The sequence below is a fragment of the Aspergillus ruber genome (assembly GCF_000600275.1).
Source record: "Aspergillus ruber CBS 135680 unplaced genomic scaffold scaffold00023, whole genome shotgun sequence".
NCBI classification, from domain to species: domain Eukaryota; kingdom Fungi; phylum Ascomycota; class Eurotiomycetes; order Eurotiales; family Aspergillaceae; genus Aspergillus; species Aspergillus ruber.
In genome coordinates this window covers 54,614-74,944 of record NW_024467319.1, presented here as the reverse complement: position 1 = coordinate 74,944, position 20,331 = coordinate 54,614, and the positions used below count along the sequence as shown (strand labels likewise).

The 20,331-nt window shown below is 49.0% G+C and overlaps 7 protein-coding genes across 7 annotated transcripts; 3 read left to right on the top strand and 4 right to left on the bottom strand.

The window, feature by feature from the left end:
• Window positions 1–2: 2 nt before the first annotated feature.
• EURHEDRAFT_432491 (uncharacterized protein) lies at window positions 3–327 on the bottom strand (the record flags this gene model as incomplete). The annotated part of the gene is made up of 3 exons (XM_040783418.1): window positions 3–50; window positions 111–207; window positions 257–327. Coding segments are annotated over 3 exons (216 nt in total), but the record flags the coding sequence as incomplete, so codon positions are not given.
• Window positions 328–1,171: 844 nt separating this feature from the next.
• EURHEDRAFT_414621 (uncharacterized protein) lies at window positions 1,172–3,587 on the top strand. Its single transcript, XM_040782486.1, has 4 exons — window positions 1,172–1,690; window positions 1,780–2,088; window positions 2,136–2,252; window positions 2,302–3,587. The coding sequence occupies exons 1-4, from the start codon at window positions 1,580–1,582 to the stop codon at window positions 3,367–3,369; spliced, it is 1,605 nt and encodes a 534-aa protein (XP_040636740.1). The 5' UTR covers window positions 1,172–1,579; the 3' UTR covers window positions 3,370–3,587.
• Window positions 3,588–3,685: 98 nt separating this feature from the next.
• EURHEDRAFT_442652 (uncharacterized protein) lies at window positions 3,686–6,163 on the bottom strand (the record flags this gene model as incomplete). The annotated part of the gene is made up of 1 exon (XM_040783480.1): window positions 3,686–6,163. A coding segment is annotated over one exon (2,478 nt), but the record flags the coding sequence as incomplete, so codon positions are not given.
• Window positions 6,164–6,756: 593 nt separating this feature from the next.
• Window positions 6,757–10,277, top strand: EURHEDRAFT_460993 (EPT/RTPC-like protein; the record flags this gene model as incomplete). The annotated part of the gene is made up of 2 exons (XM_040784691.1): window positions 6,757–8,022; window positions 10,191–10,277. The coding sequence occupies 2 exons, from the start codon at window positions 6,757–6,759 to the stop codon at window positions 10,275–10,277; spliced, it is 1,353 nt and encodes a 450-aa protein (XP_040636738.1).
• A 229-nt stretch (window positions 10,278–10,506) lies between these two features.
• EURHEDRAFT_379476 (uncharacterized protein) lies at window positions 10,507–11,324 on the top strand (the record flags this gene model as incomplete). Its single annotated transcript, XM_040779176.1, has 2 exons — window positions 10,507–10,753; window positions 10,912–11,324. The coding sequence occupies 2 exons, from the start codon at window positions 10,507–10,509 to the stop codon at window positions 11,322–11,324; spliced, it is 660 nt and encodes a 219-aa protein (XP_040636737.1).
• A 1,850-nt stretch (window positions 11,325–13,174) lies between these two features.
• Window positions 13,175–13,421, bottom strand: EURHEDRAFT_379475 (uncharacterized protein; the record flags this gene model as incomplete). Its single annotated transcript, XM_040779175.1, has 2 exons — window positions 13,175–13,291; window positions 13,344–13,421. 2 exons carry the CDS (start codon window positions 13,419–13,421, stop codon window positions 13,175–13,177), a joined length of 195 nt encoding a protein of 64 aa, XP_040636736.1.
• A 5,186-nt stretch (window positions 13,422–18,607) lies between these two features.
• EURHEDRAFT_460918 (putative inositol 5-phosphatase) lies at window positions 18,608–19,981 on the bottom strand (the record flags this gene model as incomplete). Its single annotated transcript, XM_040784687.1, has 1 exon — window positions 18,608–19,981. One exon carries the CDS (start codon window positions 19,979–19,981, stop codon window positions 18,608–18,610), a length of 1,374 nt encoding a protein of 457 aa, XP_040636735.1.
• Window positions 19,982–20,331: the final 350 nt, after the last annotated feature.

Here is a 20,331-nt window from a genome sequence, read left to right as displayed (position 1 = left end):
TATGATCCATTTATACAGCCAATGAATGGCGCGTATTCTCCATGAACATCCTAAAGTAGTTAACAATCACTCACTAACTGCCTGAGAAGCAATTATCATTTATCACATACCATCTGATTATATCTTTTAAAAACTGCTTTGCAGGTTGGAAGTTGATCAACACACGCAAGGCCTTTCCTAAAGAAAGAAGCCTTTGACCGATAATAACTAAGGCTGGATAAGTACTTGATAACTAGTTAACAAGTAGTTAGAGTACCTATATGCATTGCGCTTTCTGATATCAGACTCTAAGATCTGGACATCTTTCTGAGACTTTTGAATTTCTTGCCAAGTACCTTCATCAACAGATGAATGATGATAGGACCGGAGAAATGGGCTCAGGAATTCACATGCATAAATCCCAGAGCATTTCCATGTCCATTTCTTAACTTGACATCCAAGAAATGGGCAGTAAACAGGTCGTTTTCGTCCGAAAGGCTGTCGTTTTGCATATTGAATCTAGAAGTACTTAGTATCTAGCTATCAAGTACTTGTCAAGTACTTACAGTATCAGGAAGATGATCCATTTCAACCTGTGTTCGTCCTTTGGAAGCAATAACATATGTATAACCATATATATGAGTTGTGGGATACTCTGGAAGGTCATCAATATACTCAAGATTCAATGTTGTAAGACCAGAGCCTTTAGCTCTTGTAAGTGGAATAAGCATATCTGGTTCCTTTATTTAACTGGTTAGCAAGCAGTTGACAGCTGATTCACAGGCAATCAAATAATTTTACCTTGATTTCAAGGGAGATATCAGCACTTGGCTCAACAAAATTATTATTGATATCAAATGAAGGCCCCTGGGAGTCCTGAGGGTTGAGAGAGTCCATTATTGCAACTGCTTGGTAACTGATCCTCAATTGCGTGGATATTCTTCGAATACTTAGAATTAAGAACGGAAATTGAATTTCATGTAAAGTTCAGTATTTAATTATCTCGTGCGGGATAAATCAACTTAATAAGAGCCTTGGCGCTCACGTGCGGGGGGTCTAGGCCGCATGAGCTCACCGCTTGGCTCATGCGACCTGTGTACACACCAGGAACACGACCAATGAATTCATGGACGCTGACTGTACCTGACACTTAACCATGGTCAAGCCTATAAACATGCAATCAATCCGCGGCGGGGGAAAATTTTCCGAATGAAACAAACTAATCGCAGCGACACGAATCCTTCGAGTTGAAATGTCGGCCAGCCCCTGCAAATAGCGGGAATACGAGGTACAGCCCCTCTAAGTCGAACATCTCATAGGAGAATGGACGTTGGATATCTGCAAATGGAACAAACACTCGACAAGGCAAGGATAGTCATTGCACGAGGCTGAAGGCGCAAGGCTGAAACCCTTTTCGCTGATTTCATCCCCTCATCTCATCTCATATTTCTCCCTCGCTCTATATTTTGTCCATATTTTCCCAGCATAAGAGAGGTGTTTCTCTGTTTCTCTGTTTCTTTCACCAAATCTCTTGCAGTTAAGTGGTCTATTGACCTCTTTGACTCATCCCGCAACCCCTCCCTCTGGGGTCCTCGTCAAGATGAACCGCTTAAACAGGCAGTTCATGAAGCTCAGGAAGAGGTCAGCCGATGAGAACGACGTCGGAATCCTTCTTCATGATTTCAGCGAAGCTGACAGCCTGCTGTCCAAGGTATGCAACTCCTTTACTGGCAATAGCCGATAAAACTGGTGCCTGGTGCCGGGTGTCTAGATTTCCTGGATGCTAATTCAGGATATTAGTTGATTGAGGACACCTCTGCTTGGCGCGATGGCTGGTCGGCTATTCTTAACCACCAGGAGCGTGTCGTCGGCGAATTCAAGTCGCTGTATGCTCCCATCCCCGGGAATACCTCAGGCTTGCAAACCTCCACTACCCCGGATGATGTGACGTCACGGACCACCAAGCTCCACGACGACTATGTGCAGCTACGCCAGGACTTGCTGGCAGAGCTCAATTCTGTGGATGATTCCATGATTATGCCTGCACGAGCGGCCAAGGATTTTGTCATACCCATGAAGAAGACTATCAAGCAGCGTCAGGATCGCAAGGTATGTCCCGCGCCCTATACGAGGTATGATCAGGCTAACGAGAACAGCTGGACTTCGAACACTACCAAGGGAAATATGACGGCTACGCGAAGAAGCCCAAGCGATCGGACCGGGACAATGCAAACCTGGCGAAAACAGAGCAAGAGCTGGCCAACGCCCGAGACGTACTTCCCCCAGCTTCCCAGAGCAACGGATCCATACTGACTACCCCAGATGTACAACCGCGCTGACGACACCCTCCGCGAACGTCTCCCTCGAATCCTCGAAGCCATCTACTCCCTCCTTCCGCCCATCCTAGCCGTTCAGATCCGTCTTCAAAACACCATGTTAGCAAACTACTACACCGTCCTGCACACCTTCGCAGAGGACTACCAATTCACATCCCCCTCACCACCAATGGATCAGGTCCTCCTCGAGTGGGAAGAAGCGCACCTCCCCGTCCGCAGAGAAATCGAAGACTTCCGCTGCCTCATCAATGGGAAAGCCCGACAAGGCAGCACCGCTCCCACCAACCAAAACAGCCCACCAAGCCCGCCTGCCCTCCGCGCACCCCCACCCGACAACGACAGCACCCGTCCCGCAAGCCCAGCAAGCAGCTACACACAGACAATCTTCAGCCAGCCCCGCAACAGTATAGACACAACATACACTATTCCCGAATCTCCAGAAACAGGCCTCAAATCGTCCTCTGGCTACAGCAGTACCCAACCCCGTCGTCCATCCCGCAACCCCTCAACATCCACAATACCAACCTTCAACACACCAGACTACGGCAGCAACTCTCCACCAAAAACCCTCGCCCCAAAACCCTCCTCGTCAAGTCTCTCCACGACATCATTCTACACAGCCCAAACCTCCCTCTCACCCGCCCTCCCAGCAAGCACAACGCCAATGGGCTCGGGCTACAAGCCCGCGGGACCAAGCCCGGATTACTTCACTCGTCAAGCCGCTTCAAAACCAACAGCCCTCAAACCAACACTCACAACTACGTCCACCAAACCCCAAGCACCAGTCTGCAATAATTCAATCGACCAACGCATCTCTTCGCTCGGCGCTGCGGCGGCAGCAGCTGCAGTGAAGAAACGGCCTCCTCCGCCACCGAAACCGAAGGTCCATTTGGTGACTGCGTTGTATGATTTCCAGGGACAGAGTGAGGACGATCTTGTGTTTTATGAGGGTGATAAAATTCGAGTCATTGAGAAGACGGGTAGTTCGAATGATTGGTGGCAGGGAGAATTGAGGGGGATGAAGGGATATTTTCCGGCGAATTATGTGGAGTGAGTGGTTAGAGAATGGGGTTAGTTTTGATTCTGATACCTGTTTACTGGTAATATACTACGGGTCTACCCCTGTAATGGATTGGCGTTATTGGAATGAGATTTTCTGTGCACTCAATGCTAGACTGATGCGATACCTTGTCCACCTTTCTATACCTCAACACCATTGTTAGACAACTAATAAAATACATGCATTTGATACTACCTAACAGACTAAGCGCACTCATACTATACCAACCCAAGAGAATGACCAACACAAAACAAAAGAATAGACATACAGTTACAGATACCCAGAATGACAAACTCTCGAAACTCTCAACTCAAATAAACGCCCCCGTACTATCATCGCCCGGCATCTCTATTTCAATCGGTCGCCGGCGACTGTCCAAAAAGCTATCGACCATTTTCTTGGAGGAGATAGGGGAATGATTTTCGTCTGTCACCGGTCCGTAACCTCGTTGGTCACGAATGGATCGGAAGGGTACTGATTTGGCATCGCGACCCATCGGTACCCGGGAAGTCTGGTAACGACGATACTGCCTTGTGGCCATTTTCTGCGGTGATTCTGTCGTGTTTCTTTTCGGAGTGGGAGACTCGGGGGTCTGGTGTCGGCTACTGGCCCTTAACGACAGCGAGGATCCACGTTCCAGATCTCTGTGGTCCGCAGCATAGTGATTCTGGGGTTTTGTTACACTGCGGACACTTGAAGATCGACTAAACGGCCGAGAGAAATTGTTTGTTGCAGGAGCGTTCATGTTGATCGAGAACTCGCCAGTGTCGCTAAGGTTAATGGTAGGATTGAATCGTTTCACCGTGTCGCTGCCGCTACCCATACCCGATGTGAGAGTATTGATTTCATCGGTTTCACCATCGTCGTGAATCTGTGCGTCCTCCCGGTAGTGTTCTCGCGTTGGGGTATGTTCGATCCTCGCAATCTGCGAGTTCATCCACGTCTGCCAGTCAGCACTCGGCTGCACGGTTGCAGTAGATCCAGAACGAGATGCGCGTTTTGGAGATCTGTACACGGTTCTTTGACTCTCGTATACCATCGCCATTCCTGGTTCCTCTTTTGCTTCGACAACACGGCCAGCGGCCTGGTCGTTCCTTGTAGGTGAGTCTCCACTCGTCGTGCGGGAATATATACTAGGAGAGTCTGCACCGACGTTCTTTGACCGATCGACAATAACGCTTCCAGAGCCGTCGGAATCTTCTCCAGCCTCATAGAGAGAGCCCAGAGGCTGCCTGTGCACGCTCGAAGTGTCTTCAGGTCGATCATATTCCTTGCTGTGAGAGTATCTCGATCCATATTGGACATGACGCTTGGGTTGGCGTGGCCTCTGTCGCTGAGGAGTGATTGCACCACCATTGGCCGTGGCAAATGACAACGGAGAATGCATTGATTCGTCGCTAGGAATCTGGCGAATGGTCTGCTTGCTATGGCATTTGCGGAGGGACGAAGTGCGCTCTGGAACTGGACGATGTTCCTTCACACGGCCAAGCACGATCTGTTCGTCAGGGTCTTCCGCCTGGGTTCTGCCAATGTGTTTCATTAATGCAGAGTACAATCGCTGACCTTCGACAGATGTGTTGGGTCTGGGAGAACCCGCTCGAGACGTGCCACCGGGGGTCGGAGTCCCGTTCTCGTCAATGATCGACAATGGATGCATGTCGCCAGCCCTCTTAGTCGTGACAGTGTTCGGAACGGTCGAGTCAGCCCAGCTGGTAACACGCGATCGAGACGTGGCAAGACTTTCAGAGCTGTGGCTACTACGCAGAGTAGGTGGCCGGGCAGGACTGACAAATCTTTCCTCGGGACTGTCAAAGTAAGAAAAGTCGCTGTCACGTACGTATTCTTGGTTGGCGCTTGACGGAGTCGAAGAAGGCGGATAGCCCCATTGATTTTGAACAACAGGTGATTCTGGTGCCGGACTTGGCTCCTCAGCAGGCTTCGACAGTCCTAAAACACGCTTCAATCCTTTTTTGATGGACGAAGAAAGGGACCGTGCCTTGCCGTGGACAGCGCCGTCGTTCTTAGACAGTTCGCTCACTGGCGTACCGTTGGTTTCGGTGAAAGGCTCACTAGGGGCACGGAAACTCTTTCTAAATGGCTTCTGCTCTTTCCTAGGCCTCAGCGTGGTCAAAGACGGCTTGCGGTCCTGAGCGAACTGCGTTCGGGCCAATTGAATCGCAACATCTTGACTCTTCGCATGTCGAATTGATCGAGTCCGCTGGCTCCCGCCCTTCAGAAATGACATCGAGCGTCGCAGCGTACCGTAAGGACGAGCAGTGTCCGTCGAACCTTCCTGACTAGCAACCGGACTGCTGTATCGCTCCGAAGAAATCCCACCATAAGGCAACTGAGACGCTCGCTGCCTTGTAGAGAACATTGATTTGGCCTTCCTCAGCTTCCGATACGATGACGGCTGACTTGCCATGCGTCCATCAAGTCCCCCAAATTCATTGATTGGCGGCAGAGCGGCGGGGTAGGTATCCTGGTTCTCCATATAGCATCCCATCGATAGTTGCAGCGAGGACTCGTCCATCGAAGGTGCAGTCTCCGTTGGTCGACGTCGTGAAGGAACAGCCACGTTCTCAGGACCACCCAATTTATCGTAAGAGCGTCTGTGGTCCATCGACGACCGATCATGGGAGCGGCGCATGGCTTGAGTAGCGGCTGCCATGGCCTGGGATCTGGCGAGGCTGGGATCGAAGGGCTCTGAGGTGAAAGAAGGTTGGTGGATTCTGCGGATGGAACGGGTGGATTTTGTTCTCCTCAATCGGTCTCTGGCGCTGAGAGATGAAGAGGGAATCATATTGCCAAAGTTATGCAAATGGATAGAATGAAAGCAGTATGATTGATGAAGTTGATGGAAGTAATGTCATGGAGATTAAGAGCAATTGGTATGTTGATACGGAAGGGACTGTCGGGAACTTACGAAATAGGCAGGGACGATGGACGTTGATGGTTAGGGCAAGTGCGTTCTGCCACGGCGTGACACCGCCCATCCTAGAAAACAAAGAGATATTGTCAAATTCCAGGCATTGCGCTCTTCAATTGATTGTTTGACGATGGGATCCACTGTTTTGATATTTGTTTGTTTCGTCCATCAATTACTGCGCACAGCATATCATCATCGATAATTTTGCAATTATGCCTTCATCAGCAGAACCAGTACCAGCGGATCCGCCAAATCAGACCGCCCAAACTTTAGTGAGTTCACAATGCGATAAGCGAGAATTTAGATATACAAATGACCAGCAATATCCAAAGATCGCACCTCTATCATTCTCGGTCGCAAACACCAAACGTCGTCATGATGTCTTCACGAGCACATCTCCAGTCGCGAATGCCAAACCACTCTACAGCTATACCTATTCCATGCCCCCGACCATGAATACAGAGCCACTCAATGCGGAAGCCTCCTGCAAGCCAATAGTTAAGAGCCGCCACATCTACATAAACGGCAACACCCACGAGGGTGGTGGCCAGGTCATCCGCAATGCTGTTACCCTGGCAGCCCTAACTTCCCATCCTCTCACGATTCACTCGATTCGCGCCAGCCGTCCTGGAAGAAAAGGGCTCAGAGACGCACATGTCGCCGCCATCAAGTCTCTTGCAGAAGTCAGCAACAGCATCGTCGAGGGCGCGGAAATCTGGTCGATGAGGGTTACCTTCATCCCGCCTGACAAGATCGACGGTGCAGCAGTGAAGAAAGTCTATAGCGGACATACAACGCCAGGGTCAGTGTTTTTGACGTTCCAGGCGTTGTATCCGTATCTACTCCATGCAGGGACGCTTTCAGGGGACAAAGAGCCCATTTGTGTGGAGCTCCAGGGAGGTACGAATATACACTATTCGCCAACATTTGATTCCATCTCGCAAGTGTTTATCCCAAATCTGGAGACCCTAGGCTTTCCAAAGTTGGATATTGAGTTGCATGAACGTAATTGGAACACAGGAACAATCAAATTAGGGTCTGTGAGGTTCTTTGTCTATCCCCTGCCATCCAGTACAGGCCCTAATGGAGGAATAAAGTGCCACTTGCCGAAAATTAACCTGGATCAACATCGAAGGGGAAAAATTACGAAGATCGATGTGACTATTCTCGCACCAGATAACGACATATCTTGGGAGACTCGTGGCACAACAGACAAGGAAGATAAATTCACGGTCCGCAAATTTCTGGAACAGGGAGTCATTGCAGAGCTCCGCAACAGGCTACATAGATTATCGTTACCGTCGTGTGTAATCGACCAAGACGTCCCCATTGGCATCCACACCTCCGAGTCCACTCAGTATCACACGCATATCTATATACTCATTGTGGGCCATACGTCAACCGGGTTCCGTATATCACGGGATGAGCTCTTTGAAGGGGACCTAAACTACCTTGTAAATGCATGCAGCGATGTATACAACTGCCTTCTCGCTCAAGCAGTGGGCGATGCATGTGTCAGACAGTTTATCAGAGAACTATACGACCGAAACCTAGAAGAGTTTAGCCGTCGAGAAGGAAGGCACCAGCCATGTGTGGGCCGCGCCATGCGTGATCAATTGGTTATTTTTGAAGAGCTGGAAGAGTTATATTTTCCTCAAGGGAGCAGGAAGGAGGACATGAGCGAGTACGGCAGGGGCCAGGAGAATAAGGAAAAAAATGTCAACGAGGGAGAAGAAGGTAAGAACAGAAACGAGGACCAACAACGCAACCACGAGGATGATGAAGGAAGTCTAGAGAGCAAAGAAGAGCCTAAAAATGACGGAGGACAAGAGGGTGGCTACGGGGATAAGGAGGACCGGCAAGAGAGCAGGGAAGAACCCAAGAGCCAGGAGGGACAAGACAGCACTGAGGACGACCGATACTGGAGCGGCCACACAACAAGTGCGCGGCGAGTCTGCCAGGAGATTCTTGCTAGATGCATCTTCAGCAACCAGTCACTTTGATGTATAGACCAATGCCCGAATATCTCCAAGGGGTTTTCTTACAGTTACATTCGTTTTAGCCTGACGTAACAGTGCTTAGCTTTACTCCATCTTTTTGTTTCTTTTTACACTGTTTTATTATATAGCGACCATTGATAATACCCACGGCGTGTTCCGTATATACAGGTTGAAGCCTATGCATACATCCTGCTAGTATGGATGCATTCCTTTGTGCCTATAGCTATTCCATACAGGAATCAGTAGCGACAACTTGTTCTAACGAAGGTGCCTTCACGCTCATCGAATCTCGAATTTATAAAGCATGAAACTATGATAAAGTTCCGCGAGAAGCGCCAAATCGCAGACTCCTGGTGCGAGGGAGTGGAATTGAAAGTGAATTATTGATTTATGATGGGTGCTTATTAGAAATGGACGATATGATTTGACATCACCACCAGTTGGAAAACAGGCATCAGCCAACAAAAGAAGCATAAAGTAACGAGAAGCAGTGAGTCAGTAATTTCCGACAATAGTCAAGGCATCACAGCAGGCAGACGCCCATTTGCACACGCTGAACATGCCCGACACCACCCTTTCTAATCCACATCTACCTGCCCAGTACCCAGCTCACCAAAATGCCATTCTCAGTCAAAGAAATGCCCCTCTTAATTGACGGCAGCCACCTAAAGGCTGGTGGCCAAGTCCTCCGCAACGCCATCACCCTCTCAGCCCTAACCTCGCGTCCCATCAAAATCCACTCCGTCCGTAAAAACCGTCCTGACAGCCAGGGCCTCAAGACCTCACACGTCCAGACTATCGAATGCCTCGCGCAGATGAGCAATAGCTTAGTCCAGGGTACAAGCCGTGGATCAATGAGTTTCTCATTCTATCCGCCAGAGAACATCAACAGCGCGATAAAGATGGAGTACCGTGATATTAAAGCGCAGGGGTCTGTGTTTTTGGTTTTGCAGGCGGTATATCCATATCTTTTACAGGCCGGGGGGCTTGCGGAGGTGGAAGGGCCGATTTGTGTTGGGATTCGGGGTTGGACGAATCTACGGGATGGGCCATCGCCTGAGTTTATGTCTCAGGTTTTTGTACCAAATATGAAAAGGTTGGGGTATCCGGAGATGCAGATTGAGGTGCTTGAGCGGCAATGGTATAAGGGATCACCGAGACTAGGGTCTGTGAAGTGTTTGATCAATCCTCTTCCTTCAACTAGGGGCCCTGACGGGAAGGTTAATTGTCATTTCCCACCGCTCAATCTGGATCAGTATCAACGTGGCCGAGTCACCAAGATCGATATCACTGTCCTCGCCCCAGATGATGAGGTATTCTGGCCGACCAGGGTTTTCGGGAAGAAGGAAAACCTCACAATCCGCAAACTCATCGAACAAGAAATCACCTCAAGGCTCGTCCGGCTTAAACTCCCAGAACATATATACGACCGCAGGTCCCCCATTGCTATTCACACCTCCGAACGCACCTTTCACCACACACACGTCTACATTCTAATCGTCGCGCATACAGATACAGGCTTCCGGCTATCATGCGACGTCTGCCACAAACCAAAGGGTTATATCTTCTCGCCCGATCCCAAAGACGAAAGCAGACAGCGATATTCTTACATAAAAGAACTGCTCGATTTATGTACTGTCAAGTTCGCCATGGAACTATATAATACCTTCTATGAGAAATACAAACCTCGGGAGGGAATACACCGGTCCTGCGTGGACAGCTCTATGCGTAATCAACTAGCCATTTTCGAAGCGCTGGGCCAGTTGAACCCTGTTCGTGAGCGCAAGAATGAAGACAAAGATGAGAGAAAGGACAAGACAATTTTATCTCATTGCCGGTCGTTGAAGACTGCCCTGGCCTCGTGGAAGAAGAGGCCTGAGATGAAGACCATAGAAGATGACCGGTACTGGTGCCTGCATATGAAGAGCGCACGGTGGGTCTGTGGAGAGGTTCTCGGTATCAAGCTCGCGTAGATTAGTATCGTAAGCTCTACATCTTCATTTGCTATTGTAATGCGTTTTATTTTGGCTCGGTCAACAAAAGCAGAAGAACAATAACAAGGAAAAGAAGCGAATAAACCAGTGAGTTAGTTAATGTCACACAAAACCCAGAATCAGACAGAATGCAAATCTCCACATCGCACTTCAAAATGCCAAATATCAACCCCCTCTATCAACATCTCCTCCCCATCATCCACCCACCATGCCGCCCCCACCCAAGACCGACAACCACCTCCACCTCCACCTCAACGGCAGCACCCTCAAAGCCGGCGGCCAAGTCCTCCGCAACGCCCTCGCCCTCTCAGCCCTAATATCCCGCCCCATCACAATCCACTCCATCCGCGCCACTCGTCCCAGAAAGAGTCTGAAAGCAACACATCCCCCGCCCATCAAGTGCCAGCCGAAATCAGCAATAGCGTTGTCGATGGCGCGGAGGTGGGATCGAACAGGTTGACAATTTATCCGCCGGAGACGAGGGCTACGGTGAAACGGGAGTATGTGTTTGAGATGGAGAATTAGGCGAGCGTGGGGTTGGTTTTGCAGGCGGTTTATCCGTTTTTACTGTGCGGGGGTGCTGTGAGAGGGCCGATTAAGTTGGATATCATAGAGGGTACAAATGTGCAGAAACCTCCGCTAGTCGAGTATATTTCGCAGGTGTTCGCGCCAAATCTGAAGGTCTTGGGTTTTCCGGAGCTAATTGTGGAGCTACTCGAACGAGGATGGACTGTGGGATCACGCAACCCTGGGAAAGTAAGATGTTTGATCAATCCTCTCCCATCGATTGAGCGAAGAATTGATTTCCCACCCCTCAATTTGAACAAGAATCGACGCGGCAAAGTCACCAAAATCGACATTACTGTTATAGCACCAGATACAGAAACCCGGTGGCCGGGTAACTGTCCTCTAGGCCCAGAGGAGGTCCTCAGCCTCCGCAAATACATCGAGCATGAAACCATTGCCAAGCTCCGCGAGGAGCTAGACCATGTACCATCGCATATGATGATGAAGATGTCCCCATAAGCATCCACTACTCTGAGGCTACCTACCACCCCACACGTCTACATCATGATAGTAGGACACGCGACAACTGGCTTCCGCATCGCGCGCGACAGTCTCCTCAATATTGAGGTTTATTTCAGATTCAAGGAGGACAAGAAGAACCCTGATGACCACAGGGATCACGAGAAAATTTTGATTCGTAATACAATTGAAAGCAGCGCATATTGTTTCCGCTTGGAACTATGTGATGAGGGCATTGAAGAAGAAGACTGCTTGCATCAGCCGTGCGTAGATCGGTCGACGAGGAATCAATGGTTATTCTGGAGGCATTGGGGAAGTTCTATTCCTCCCTGGGCGAGGATAAGGTCGTGAATGGGAATGAGAAACAAAGGCCTTGGAGCACGGAGAATAGTCGGTACTGGAGTCGGCATACTAATAGTGCACGGTGGGTTTGTGGGGTGGTTCTTGGGGTGGAACTGTGAGCCCGCTTGGAGGATTGGGACGCTTCAAGGGGACCAAGCCCACGCTCTTTGTATCTGCTATTACAAAGTACAATCTGGGCGGCGCATCCATCCCGTTCGTGTCTCCGGAAAACTACCATCCCACTCTCATTCTGCATTCATAAGCAAGGAAAAAGCACTTATTACATCGCCAGCGTATCGCGTATATGCGACGGCCAACCTGAACTCACCGTACCTCCTCCCTACAAGTCAACAAGTGTCCTACCCACGCCTACATCTACTCCATCCAGTAACCATGCCCGTATTGGTATCCATACTAAACGCCATGTAACTGCCTGTGGCTGTGCCTTTCCGTCCCGGCTCGGTTGGCAGCACAGCCATCCCCATCACCATCCCCACAAAACTAGTACGCACCGCCACAAGCCACACCCCACCATCAATAAAGCCGACCAATAATAACCCCCGGAAGTAAATTGAGCTGGCTGTGCGAGTTGTGGCTGTGGCGGCTTATATGCCGGAATCGGTATACTGGTTGCTGATTCGGGGTCTCCGGTCATTTATCTGAGATTTGTGACGGTGAGTAAGGGTGTTTGCTGCGATCTGCAGGGCAATTGGAAAAGGTACCAGTTCAGGGACAGGCAGGTACAGGTACGGAAACAATTGGCGTAAATGCAGAGACCCGGTGAATACGGAACCGCTGGGACAAGTGACACAGGAGAAGAGATGGTTTCAGATCCAAGTTGGGTGTCTCACCTGAGCTTACATGTCGCTTAGCCTTGTTTTTACGGGATGAGTAGCTGTGCTATGGAGCACTGGTAGAATGCCAGAAGCGATTGTTTCAGTAAATGCTGATATGTAGAGCTATAGCGATGGGGTATGGTGGCTTAACCACAGCAAATGCAACAAAAAGTGTGACAACAAGGACTAAACGAATGTCCATAGAACAGAACAACATGCGCCACTGCTCGCCAGCAGCAGATCCAAAGATCCCACCCCCATGTACAGACATGAACCCGAGATTTTGCGATTCCCGACAGCAATCGAGAATAATCCTTTTCCCTCTCTTTAGAATTTCTCTTTTCCCCCCAAAGCACCGAACAACAGTGCAGGCTCCAGACCAAACCGAACCGAACCGGAAGAAGCAACCAAAACGAAAACCAGAAGATAACCGCCCTGAAATATGTATAACGAATGACTGAAACGAATAAACTCCCGGCGATGCATCTTGGTAATAATTTAGTGAAATAGTAAATAATAGCGAAAGTAGTAGCGAAAAGCGAACAGTGAATAGAACTCGTTGACGGAACAAGAACCACAACTCGGAAAATGGGTCCTAGCCTGTAGGATATCGGTTGGGTGTCGTTGTGTTCCGCCGGAAGAAAGAATCTCATCGACTCATTATTTGGGTGTTTATTCCAGGCGGGTTTGCCGGAATGGAGAGTCTCTCTCTGAGGGGAGAGATCTGCGGTAATCCCTGGACTGCGCAAAGGGGGATGAGAAGGCGGATGGGCGACGGAGTTTGAGGCTCTACATTCATTAGCATATTTCCATTTGGACAAATGTTTGGAGTGGTGCATACCACACAGTCAGCGCACTTTGCGCCATCAATGTTGACACGGCCGCGGCATCCGCGGGGGTAGTTGGCGCAGGAGTACATGATGCGATGTAGGATTTGGCAATAAGAAACGGATTAGATCGTATAGATATCGTCGTTGTTCCCGTCAAGGGAGCTTTTTCGTTGCTTAGGGTTGGTTGGTGGTATTAAAGGAGTGGAAGCGGTGGACAGTGAAAGAGGTTGAGAAAAACACAGCCCAGATTGGTGTTTAAAAAATGAAAAAAATGAAAAATAAGACCAAGCCGCAATAGGAGAAATGACGTCGGGCTAGTAAATTGTATGGAGCGAGGCTGATGCTTGGATTTCTTGCAGATAATAAATTAACACGGCGAGGCTAGACTAGCAGTGGAAATAGGCCGATGACCGAGGACTAGACCGGCAATTGTTGGACCTGGAGAATGTAGACGACTGGCGTTGGTATTCGGAGCTCTGACAATTGGAAGTATAATAAAGGAATGACGAGAAGGATTTGCTGTCAAGGAACGACGTAGAACCAAGGAAAGGGAATGGTAATCGAGAAAGAAAAGACCGGAAAAGACCAGAGATTTATATCGACGGGGCCCGACAAGAACCCACCGGACGGGGATTCTAGAAGGAAGAAGCGGAATTCCAGGCCAAAGTCAAATCCCTTTCTCTAATGCTACTCCGTATTTGCTAGTACCAGGCAGGAAAATTAACAGAAGAGAAATTTCAGATTGGGATCCATCAATGCCGGTAGCCAGTGGGTATACAGAGAGACAGGCGGAGTCCGGGTCGAAACAACACAAATCACACCGGGATAATAATCGAATAATAATGCGAAATAATTATTATCAAATTAGCCGCTAAAAAATCTATGGAATACATAATCGAAAAGAGAAAAAAAAAAAAAAAAAGAAAAAATCGGGCAAAAGTGACTGGCCGTTAGGCTAGGGGCACATCAATATTTTTTCCTTCTCCTTTAGTGGAAACCTCGATGTTCCCGGAGCTCTGGATTGGTCGATTGAAAAGAGATCCGGGAAGAAGATGGAAGTCTGTGTTGCTGTCTGCATGTCATGTTTGTTTCCCTTAATCCCGAATGAACCTGGAATCTGGATCTGTATGTATTCTGGATATCTTGTTTGACCCTGTCCTCTCTTCTTAGCTCCGGATGCATCGGATCAGCAACGCCAGTTGATAATACTACCCGGCGCGTTGGATATCGACTGGGTCTGACTCCGGGGTCGTATCGTAATGACTCGCAGTACATCGGTCACAGTTTCCCTTTCCCCCTTGAAAAATAATAAAAATTTCCCTCACGATTCAATTGCCAATAGTCGCAGTCGCACCGGAACCAGCGTGATCTGACATGGGACATGGGTCAAGGGAGAGAAAAGAGGAGATCAGATCCTGTCAAACTTTTTTTCTGCCCCGGGTTTGCTGGACGATCGAGTACAGGACCCGGAGTCTCTGGAACTCGGGGGGTTCTGTAAGTAAGCACGGAATCACAGCACTCTGTCGCTGTACGTGGCAGTCGTACTCGTACAGTCCAACAGTTCCTCATCCCATGATCGTATTCATCCCATAATCCCATAGAACAATCAGGCAGTCCCACCTCCTATTCAGCAGTGGCCAGCAGTGACTCCATCCGTGGTTTCGGGTTGACAAAAGCCTAGCATTTGCCCGCTTTCTCCTGAACAAGCAAGCAAACGCCTCGCATGGGCCCGACTGCTTGTCGCACCATCAAAGTTTCAACCTCTTTCTGGAATTTCGCCCATTTCAGGAGTAGCTGCCCCTCTTTTTTGTTTGTTTCCTTGTCCTCCGTCGGAAGGCGCGGGATGGGGGGGACTGAATCCAATCATTCCGGTCCATTTAACCGACAATCATGATGCAATTGTACATGAGTGCTTCTCCATACGGCGGAGCTTTCTTTGAGGACGCTGCAGGAACAGTCTGGGCTGGATGTAGTTAGTACAACCTCATACTCTATGCTGTGCCTTTATTGTGTACACCGAATTGAGTATACGGAAATTGTGCCCAAGCTAGCTATTCCGTGTCAAAGTTTCTTCAAGTCCCGTTGAGAAGACGCCGGTCGGCAACGACACATTGCAGCTGGCATCGTACAAGGCCGTCCTCCATTAGCTGCATGCCCAAGGTAACGAGAGGAACGATACTTTCAATTGAACAGCGTTCCAGACCATTCAACCAACTTTCGCTCACTCACGACAATATCCAGTTCCGCAGCCGAAGTAGGTGAACGACTGAACACCCTGGCAAACTCCAGTGTGAGGCCCCCTGAAACCGAGGGGGACTAACAGGGTGGTCAATCGTGATATCAGTCATGAACCCTTGCACCGTAGGCGACGTGCCCGGAACATATTTGAGGATCTGGATCTTCTTGTTCGCTTTATCGGCTACCAGTAGGACAATGTGAACGTCGCCTTTCGAACTCTCGGCCCACCACCTCATGTCCGCTTCGAGGCGTGGCGTGCAAGGGATCTTTCTGTATTCCCGCTTCTACGGCGAGTGAGGGCCAGTATTCATCGTTGCGACGGACGCTTCTGTTTTATACGTCGAGCCTCCTTTTAGAGAGCGGTCGAGCGCGCGCGATCGGTACCGATGTTCGAATGTCATCGCGTCCATGCAGCGCAAGTTCACGAAAAAGACCTTCGAAGTCCTTATGCGCTGCTTTGCATGTCCTCGTTGGTATCTTGGCAATAAGTGTCTCGATCGTGGGGAAATATATAAAACGGATTTTGATTCTGTTTCTTGACCGGTATTTATAGATCGCGGCGAGCTTTGCTGGTGGGGTGTTTTAAAGAACATGTAGTTGCTTTGCTCTCCTTTTTCCTGATATATATCCCTCCGTTGGCCATAGACTTGCGCGAGCATGTCTTCCATGTCAATGAATTTGATTGGACGGCCCGCGTTGATGAGGGCGAGGGCCTCGAGATCCGATATTATTGCGTCTGGAGGGCATAATTGGAGCATGTGTGGGTTCTTCGAAGTTGAACGTGAAATCATGAGAATCTTCTTGTGAAGGATATGCGGCGGTCGTGGCATGTCCTCACGTTCATTCAACATGCGCCAGATATTCTCTGAAGAGAAGGAAGAAAAGGTACTTGTTGATTTCATTTACTTTTGAGTAACATGGCCTCGCATTTGACAGGGATCATCAATATCACTATACGAGATTCCGATGTTCGTCACTTCGGAAGCAAAAAAGAATATGAGCGTCTCCAATGAGACGCAAATCCTTGTTCCGGTATACCAAATCCAAATCCCTTCTTCTCGGGGTAATCAGTATTGCTGCAACTTTTACCTCTGCGCATCTGTCCATGAAACTGGCAGGTGAAGAGACCCAAACATGCTCAAGCAGCATAGCACCAAAGCTTTGGTGGAGTCCCGTGTACTCCCAGACATTTGACGAGGGACTCGTCTTTGCGAGTGTTTTGAAGGCGCAGCGCCACTTGCTTCTGGGTGAATCCGACGTCAACCCGACTATAAAAGTCTTCGGGTGGCGGGTTACACCGGCTTGTATCCGAGCCAAAAGAGAAGTTTGTCATTGACCAGATCCTTATCTGGCTATTTGATTAGTACTTCGTAGTCTTTTGATGCGTAAAAGAGAAAGACCCATGTCTACCAGGGAAAAGAATGTCTACACATGGAAATATGATCGGTGTGGGCTTTTTCAACTCGAGGACCCCTAGCAGGGAAGCCGAAAAATAGCTACGTACCGCTCAACGAGACATACTGCACTCAAGTGCTGGTACAAAGCGTCCGAACTCAATGATTGCAGCCGCAAATCGACTCCGAAGGGTGGATTTGCTACCATGAGCCCCAATATGCCGAACAGTATGTTCATAATAACAGACCCATTGTGTTTAAATCCCCACGGGCAAATCGCCCGTAGCTAGCTCTGTTATGAATGTATACAAGTCGGCAGGGCATGACGGTGGATAGCTGTGCGCATTAACTTCAAGATTCTTTCTCCATGCATATCCCGCTGCTATACTTGGCTTTTTCTGCCAAGTAATTCCACTCTCGAATTGTTTTGGTGGATTTAAAGCTTTTGCTTTGGACCGTCGGGCACTTGGCTGTCCTCCGGATCTGGTTCACCTTGTCCGGTATTTGTGACGGGGTTCGGCTATACGAAGAAGAGTTGTCTTCCCGGCTCCTTGAATGTGAATGACTTGAGTATTCTACAAAGATGCATGGCTGCTTGCTAGAGCATCATAGTTGCGGCATGCAAATGGGTTGAAGGAATGTGAGGGCTTGATTAAGTTCTGTGACATGCTTGGGCATCTGTATGTTCATTCGCTCAAGAACACTACAATGTTATTCTATGTTCATTCACTGGAGGGATCGTAGAGATCGCCTGTGTTATCAGTGAGTCTAGCTATCATTGCTGTGTGGCATGACGTGGAGTACTCGACTCAAGAACTCAATAACAAATGTTTTGTGCAAACTGTCCTAATTCTTAATATCCCCGAATCATACCATGAACATTTAAATTTAATATACCTGAATTTGAGCTAAACGAACTTCTACTTTCCGACGTTTCGATAGCCGAGTCCGAACTATATATCCCAGGACCATCTAATTAGCCGCGCCACCAAATCAAAAATAAACACGACCACCACGACCATAAACCCAAACCAGCTAGCCCAGACCCACAATAAACCGTCTCAAGATCAAGTCCTGGTCTGTCCGGCCGTAATGATAAACGATACACCCGGTGATTTTGTGCCATGTTTTTGGCAGTCGGGGATTTTTGTAGGTGTTTCAGTGCGGCGGGCTAGGTTTCACGAGCCTCGAGGATGCCCAACGATTGTTCATGGGCGATGTTATTTGTCGGTTCTTGGATTTGCCAAGGGTATAAGGCGTTATAGGTTATTGATGAGAGGGATAATGGATTCATATAGGTGGGGGACATATCGCAATTTGAATTATAGATTCGGAATCCGGTAGAGTCCTTTGTTCATTTCTGCGCTTCTAGAACGATTCCATGCCTCAAAGTGATTTGTACGATTCGTATTCTGCCGAAAACTGGAACTGTCTGATCCATGTTACGGATTCAAGAACCCTTAAGACTTCGAGAAATTTCGTGCATAGGCATGGTCGGACCACATCGGACAAAGCTCAATGGATCGGACTGAAAATCCGGGGACTGCTTATTCGCACCCAAATAAGTACCATATCCGATCGGCATAAGACATATATGTCTTGCATGAAATGTCCAGGATCATTTTCTGAGACACCCAGTAATCTTAGCTATACAGCATCGACCCAAGCACGAGCCACACTCCAAACACCCCAAGCAATGTCGCAAGCAAGTATCCATTCCCTTCCCATGTCCATCCGGCATACGCCAAGTAGCCGACCAGGAGTTCCTTAGTCCTTGCAGCATCTCGCTTAGATTTCCATTCGGGATCAACCGAAAATGGAGCGGCGAGTCGCACATCGTTCGTATGGTCGATGTTTCCGGGGACTTGGATTGCGTCCAGCGGAACAGAAACCGAAAGCGCAACCGGACGGTGGTCGGATGTCGGGAAGAGGGGTAACGCATCGTATTTATGAGGCTCGACCTTTCGACTCCCCTTCATCCATGACGGTGTATCCAAGTATAAAATACGGTCGCACCAACTGGGCCAGCGGCTACTCGTCCAAATCTGTTCCTGTAGCTTCGGATTTCCGCTGTACAACGCCTCGCGGGCGGTTTTGCGGGCTGCTGATGTATATTTGTACGTCGGTGGAAAGGTAATGGGGGCCTCCGACATACCCTGGAAGGATCTAGCCTTGCGCATTTCCCGCGTAAGCTGGTCGTCCTTCAGTAGCTGCGAATAGTGCTGGGGACTGGATGGGTCTGCGTTGAATCGAGGGAATCGGACATGGTCTCCCTGGAGTGGGCTGGTGTTGGATGTGCGGTAGTTCAAGTCCCCGCCAAGGAAGAGGTAGGTCGTAGGAATGAAGACTCCGACGTCATTGCCGGTTCTCTCAGAGCTCGACCCTTGAAGCAGAGCAGCGCTCTCTTCGGAACTGCCTCCAGCTTCCACATTCTTCTGCTTCGCATCCTGCTCTCGGGAGAAGACCAAACGCTCCACAATACTTCTCCAATCCCGGTTCCTCTGCTCCCAAGCCCATTCCATCGGGGCCAAATGTGCCGCAACAAAAGTCAAATCCACCGTATTGCCGGGCTGCCCATCTGCAGAGTATCCCAACCGCGCACCAACCGCACCTTTGTTCCCCATTTGTTGGAACCCAAAGCCAACACGAGCAGAATCAATCCATGACACCTTATCGACGACATCTGAGCGAGCAAAGACAAGAAGCCCCGTCATGCCAGAGTTGTCCCGCACCAGAATGTCATAGTTCGTACCATCCCACCGTTGCGACACGGCTTGGTCGATCACACGGCGGAAAGCATTGAAGTAGGTATCCAGGTATGAACCTCCGAGAAAGGCATAGGCGATAGGCGCGATCTCTTGGAGGCTGAGCACGATCAATTCGGGGGGTGTGAGGGATTCTTCGGCTGAAGGATCGGTGTGGGGTAGAGCGTCGAAGAAATGCGATGCGAATAGATCGATGTCGACGGGGGTTCGCGCGCAGTTGAAGGTGAGCATATACAGGCTGAGAAAGTCCATTGTGACTGTTCCGATGGTGCTCTCACTTGTTCATGAAGTGTAAAAACCACGAGAAAAGAGAGCGAGTGAGTGTGGGAGAGAAGCGGGAGAAGTCCAATTCAGCTGATGACGTCCTGGGCCCACGTGTCCCGGCGATCTTGAGATCTGACGATGTGCGGAACAGAGTACACTTGTTAGTACCACGAGTTGGCTTTCACATTAGGTTGATTCCAAGGATTAACGAAAGGTGAAAAGGGAGTCAAATCGTGCAAAATATAAATTCTGTAGTGGTTTGAGTATGGGAAAATTGAAGAAAAAGAAAAAGCAAAAAAAAAAAAAAAAAAAAAAACAAAAAAAAAAACAAAACAAAA

Coding starts and splice junctions, on each gene's coding strand:
- EURHEDRAFT_414621 (XM_040782486.1), top strand. CDS start 1,580: ATGAACCGCTTAAACAGGCAGTTCATGAAGCTCAGGAAGAGGTCAGCC. Junction 1,691..1,779: donor CTGACAGCCTGCTGTCCAAG/GTATGCAACTCC, acceptor TCAGGATATTAG/TTGATTGAGGACACCTCTGC. Junction 2,253..2,301: donor AGCTGGCCAACGCCCGAGAC/GTACTTCCCCCA, acceptor TGACTACCCCAG/ATGTACAACCGCGCTGACGA.